Here is a 6332-nt window from a genome sequence, read left to right on the forward strand (position 1 = left end):
TTGCTGAAAATATACACTATGACTGCTGTTGTGACATGGTTAGGATGTTTACTGTTGGATACATTTGGGGAAAAAAACTAACATTATACAGTCTAGAGAGAATGATTTATGACGCAATGTCATTTGCAGTCCGGTACCGGACTGCACAGGTGGAAGAGGTTATTATCATTTCTTGGGAGGAAAAGCTCTGTGGAAGAATTACATAAAAAAATACTCACTTGTGTGTAGTTGTCATGAACCTAACACTTGTATATTTGTGTGTCTGTGTATGCCTGTGAATGCGTGTGGATCTCTGTGTGTGTGTGTGTGTGTGTGTGTGTGTGTGTGTGTGTGTGTGTGTGTGTGTGTGTGTGTGTGTGTGTGTGTGTGTGTGTGTGTGTGTGTGTGTGTGTGTGTGTGTGTGTGTGTGTGTGTGTGTGTGTGTGTGTGTGTGTGTGTGTGTGTGTGTAGGAGATCATCCTGAAGCGTGCAGCGGACATCGCCGAGGCCCTGTACAGCGTGCCGCGGAACCACAACCAGATGCCATCGCTAGGCAACACGGCCTCGCATGGAGGCATGATGGGTGTCAACTCTTTCGGCAGCCAGCTAGCTGTCAACGTCTCGGAGACAACGCAAGGTAACCGCGGTAACCCATTACATCTTGTTGGCGAGACCCCTTGTGTCTCCATTTGAAAACAAGCAAACACATAGTTCAATGAATTAATATTAATATGGAATTCTCAAGACTTAAACAATAATATTCACCTACCGGTAAATCGTTTTTTTTAGAAACCTAACCCTCACCTTAATGCTAACCCTAACCTATAATAATAATAATAATAATAATAATAATAATAACCTAACTTATAATATAGATATAGGTGAACAATAAAAATGTGTGTGATCATTGGTTTTCGAAGCGACAGCCAACTTGCAAAACAGGACGTACATGGAAAAATAATTAAGCCCCAGTGGCCCTGCACATCTACGTAGAATCCAGTAGTATTCGAGACCGGTCTCCACATTTTGAAGGTCTTGGTTTCATATCGGTATCGACTGCATTTTTACTCTGTCTTGACTTGGTCTCGGACAGCGCGGCACATATTCTGTTCACACCAGAGTACACAGATGTAGTGTCATCATCATACCCTCCTGCTTGTCATCATGATTGGATCCCACCCATATAAGCAATCTAATAGCATTTTGCTAAAATTCCTTGTTTTTCATTGTTTTATTTTAGTAGCTAACTAAAGTAGTAGTACATTCTGAGCCCCAGATTTGACGGCAGACATCAGTCTTGAATTGGATTCGTATTTTTCAGGTCTTGTTCTTAACACTTTGAGTGCCACGCCGGGTTTTCCTTTTTACCCCCTTGATGCCACGGTCCACTTCAATGTTAACGTTAATATCGCCTAATCTATGTTTTAAATTATGGCTATGTGTCTAATCTGCCCGTCGCTTATCAAAGACTACTTTTCCAGTCAGTGCTGTCAAGGCAGATTGGTTTTTTATCGCTTCATTTCTGTTTCAGAGCATTTAGAAAAGCACCCGTTTTGAGATAAAAAACAGTTAATTCTGGACCATTCTATGATAATCGTCTTTTACTGGAATATTCCAGAACGTTGATATTCGTCTGCCTATTTATGAATCGTTTTCAAATAAACGCTAGATGATCAATATTATACGTGCACGCAAGCACGGATAATCGCCGTGTTCATTTCCTCTTGGACTTTTTCAGTAAAACCGAAAGAGCCCATTTCACAAAACAGCCTATATCTTCATCAAAATTAGTCTGATTATCCTAACACTGATAACATAGATTCCTTACCTGACATCAGATGGTATCCAACTGGTATATTCCAATTCCTGATCACCATTCGAAAAAATCGATAAGTGTATGGATCCAACGTGATACAGTAGTACACATGATTCCGCGGGGCTGAGAGGCTCCAGAATGAACTGTGGTAACCCCGGCTGGATCAGTGGACTGGAAAATGTGGAGTACCGGATTTTTTCCCCCATCCATTTTCATTGAGTCCATTCCAAAATCCCTTATGTCATCTGGGAGACGATAGGGGGCGCTTTTTTCCACATATGATCGCCGGCGGCGCTCGGGTATACTCGGGTAGGCTCGCGTGATGCAATATGATTTCAGATCGCTAAAAAAAAAATTTAAAAAAATTCAGAGAAATCTCGTGAGTGGCTTTCAACATAACTATCGGAAAACCGAGATATCTCGTGTGTGGCAGTGAAAGTGTTAAATCAATGTCACATAATTATGACTCACTTTTTCAGTGAGTCACCTTTTCAACTGTGAAATAAGACAATGCTGTCAAACTTTTTTCACACAGCCCGTATTCAGAAACTGTGCCTTTAGACAGAACACTTTAGTTCAGATGTTTCTCTCGCCTACGTCAGGTGGAGACGGTGGTCCTTGACTTGTGTGTCTCTGTTATTCAAGATGTCGGCTTGCTTGTAAACATTATTTTTGTCCAACTAAACAGTTCACTAAAATATGTTTCTGACAACATTTTATGTGGGGAATAGGATATGCAATTGCTGGATCTTAATTTATATTTGATCTGCAACTCCTAGTTTGACAGTTTGACCTGAATTCTCATGCAGTCCCGGAGAGCAGTGTTAACATGCTAAATCTGAGTGGAATTTTCAGCAAAGAAATTCAAAGGGATCTTTTAGGGACCTCAGAGAACTATATTAACTTGTTCAAAAGGAGTATAATATGTGACCTTTAAAACACGAGAATACATTGGCCCATGGTGATGTAGTGTTTTAAAACCCCGCCTTCAGAACCACTCCTGACGGCCTGAATGGAATCTCGCCAGAACCTTCTCTCCCGTGTCTCCTCTACTCTGTCTCCCTCTCCTTGCCTTCCTACTGTCTTAATAAAGGAAAGAAAATATACCAAAGAAAATTGGACAGCCCACTTCTCAGAAACCTCCCAGTTGCCCAGTGCACACACTGCAAACACTAAACCTTTGAGCACGAGGAGATCAGAGTTCTCGAGTCATTCCTCGGCAGTTCCAGAGTTCCGTGTTGCCATGGACGCAGATTTAGACTAGACTGTGAACAAGGGTGATGATGTCACCAGAGGAGGCCCGAAATGTCAAATGCTCTGGGAGCCAGCGAGCGCTCTGTGCCTCAGAGACGCCTCGGGCTAACAAACTCTCCTCTCACCAAACCCCACAGGATCCGCAGATCTGATTCTCAACCTTACGTGACCCACAATCTGATGGTTTTTCCAAGTTAAGCCAGCGGTGGAACATATCACAAGTGGGTCACGTAGGGATAATACAAATGCTGTTTTGCAGCAGATACATATTATTAATATTTATGATTATAGGATAAGTGTAACTAAAATATGATATATTAGAATATTATACGGTATATAAAATATATATATATTCACAAGCATGAATATCACAACGTGATTGAAATCGAGAGTTCTGTAGTTTACCGTGGACTGACATTTATGTTGCTTATACTTTTCTGTAATATGATAGTGGTTGAATAGTATAGTGCTAATCCTTTTTTTTTTTTTTTTTAACTGCTATTAGCGTAGCAGTAGATTATGTATTCAGAGGTGAAGCCCTGCCTCACCCAGGGTTCTCCCTTTTATTGTCAGTGTGTCTACAGCAAGCAACTTAGAGTACCAAGCAAGCCTATATGCTCAGTTTAAATTCGGATGATTATATTAGTATTGTCTTCCTCCACAACACCATAAGTCTAGACATTAAAGCACAGCATTTGATTGTATTTGAGCATTTTCTTTTGCAAAACTGTTCCACCCCACGGGGTCGGTACCGACCCTTAAATGACATTATGATCATATATCCATATTTTTCAGAGTGATGCAAAAAATTTGCGATTTTAAAATCAAACGTTTTCAAGTATTAACATCACCAACATGTCACAAAAGCATGTAGAATGTATATTATCATCAATACGTTAGTTTAGCAATAGGTTAAAAGTGTCATTATATCGTTTTAAGTGTTCGATTTACTGAAGTCTACCGGGAGGACGGCGACCATTTTGAAAATTTTAACCATGGGAATTGTAGTTTTTTTGCGGCCATTTTGTGGAGGGGATGCATAGCTGCCGATCAGCGTTGGAATTTTTCCGAACTACATTTCCCTTCAAGTTCTATGGGGGTTCAAAGTTCAGAGTTGAATTATGAATATGTCAATAACTGGTATTATTCGCGATAATAAGCCACAAAAGGTAACGTATTTGACAAATATTGAAACGCAGTTAGTTTCTCCTCCCTATTGTTAGCATGTAGAAACAATTACATCTGAAATTAGTTTCAAAACGGTTGCACTGTGGGGGAAATAAAAAAGTACAGTCGATTACAGTATATCATTATCTGTTATTATGCACGCCTGGTGATACTAAATCCAAATTGAACTCAAGCATTTGAAAGATTATATATGTATATATATATAAATGTGCGAATTGGCTAGAATAAGGTAATGTATAAGCATCTATTCTATATTCTATAATAATATTTCAAATTGCATTGGTCCGGATGGGAGAATTCAGTACTGTATCTACAGAACCTTCGGTTTTATCATATTCCCTTTATTAATTTCCTTAGATTTTTTGTACACATGATCTCAAGAGGGTACTGAACGAGGTCAGTGGCAGTTTTTTAAGTTTGGTCATTATTATCATGGTGTTATTCACTGTCAAAGATGCAAAGAAAAAATATAATTCATATTCTCCTTTGTTTCATCACAATTTAAGCAAGCCTAGTAATAGACAATATTTCTGACACTGTGAATACATTCACTGAGGTCCATAGATGTACCTAGATACCAAGAATATGCAAATAGCCCTTGTAGAAGTGGAGCAATATTCCATTTACCTAGGTATACATTTTATGCAGATTTTCACCTGGGGTGGAACAGGTTAAAGGGGACATATTTAGCACTTTTCAACAAGTTAATATAGGTCTTATACGTTTTGGGTGGAAGAAAAACACTCATATTATGCATTCTAGCAGCCTATATACTCTCTATTTTAGTCCTGTTCTCAATGGGCTGTTTCTGTGCCTGTAAAGAGCAAGCCGCTTTTATCATACAAATATGATAATTATTGTACATCGTGCCTATACCGTCAAACAAAATTCTGATCCAATTCAGACTAGACATTGCAGACCAAATATGACTAAAGATCCAGCAATAGCATAGCAATCTTGTCGTTACATTTTTTGTCAGAAACATATTTTAGGTTCAACTTTGGGTAGAAAAGAGAGGATTTTTAGATATTTAACATTTTCTCAGTGTTGGGACAACCCCTACTGTAATTCTGTAAAAATAAAGCAAAACACACGAAAGGGCCATTTTCACAATAGGTCTTAAGTGTATTGAACATACACAACATTCCTTAGCATTGCTCTTTTACACTTAAATAGTTTCATAACGTCTGACCGTTTTCCTTCCCCCAGTTGGCTACAGCCGCAACACCAGCAGCGTGTCTCCGCGGGGATACGTTCCTAGCTCCACCCCCCAGCAGAGTAACTATGGCAACACCGTTAGCAACAGCATGAACGGCTACGGTAACACCGGGATGCCCAACTTAGGCGTGCCGACCTCGCCAGGTTTTCTCAACGGTAGCTCTGCCAACTCGCCCTATGGCAGTAAGTATCAAGGTAAAAACACTGACCTACTATTCCTACTATGATTACTATTATAGTACTACTGCTACTACTACTATTACTACTACTACTATTACTACTACTACTACTACTACTACTACTACTACTACTACTACTACTACTACTACTACTACTACTACTACTACTACTACTACTACTACTACTACTACTACTATACTACTACTACTACTACTACTACTACTACTACTACTACTACTACTACTGCTACTATTACTACTACTATTACTACCACTACTACTACTACTACTACTACTACTACTACTACTACTACTACTACTACTACTACTACTACTACTACTACTACTACTACTACTACTACTACTACTACTACTGCTACTATTACTACTACTATTATTACTACTACTACTACTACTACTACTACTACTACTACTACTACTACTACTACTACTACTACTACTACTACTACTACTACTACTACTACGACTACGACTACTACTACTAATAAATAAGTAATAAAAAAGTAATAAAAAAAGTCAACCAACGAACTCGATTCTTGTACCGGATCTCCTCTCTGGTAAACAAGAACACCCTGAAGACTCTGGCAGGAGCACTCATTCAGGGGTACTACGACTATGCTTGCACCTCATGGTACCAAAGCACCTCAAAGGCGCTAAAAACAAAATTACAAACATCT

At 39.2% G+C, this 6332-nt stretch overlaps 1 protein-coding gene across 1 annotated transcript in view; it reads left to right on the forward strand.

Annotated features, from left to right (window-relative positions):
• Window positions 1-450: 450 nt before the first annotated feature.
• The window catches only part of LOC311248162 (transcription factor COE3-like), a gene marked incomplete at both ends in the record, with an annotated part of 32519 nt that continues 26637 nt past the window's right edge, over window positions 451-6332 (forward strand). Inside the window, 2 exons of the mRNA XM_084339099.1 lie at window positions 451-616; window positions 5447-5650. Of these exons, the coding sequence (XP_084195225.1) occupies window positions 451-616; window positions 5447-5650 (370 nt within the window). The remainder of the gene's footprint in view (window positions 617-5446; window positions 5651-6332) is intronic.

This window comes from Notolepis coatsorum, assembly GCF_963971535.1.
Source record: "Notolepis coatsorum genome assembly, contig: SCAFFOLD_1025, whole genome shotgun sequence".
Lineage (NCBI taxonomy): Eukaryota > Metazoa > Chordata > Actinopteri > Aulopiformes > Paralepididae > Notolepis > Notolepis coatsorum.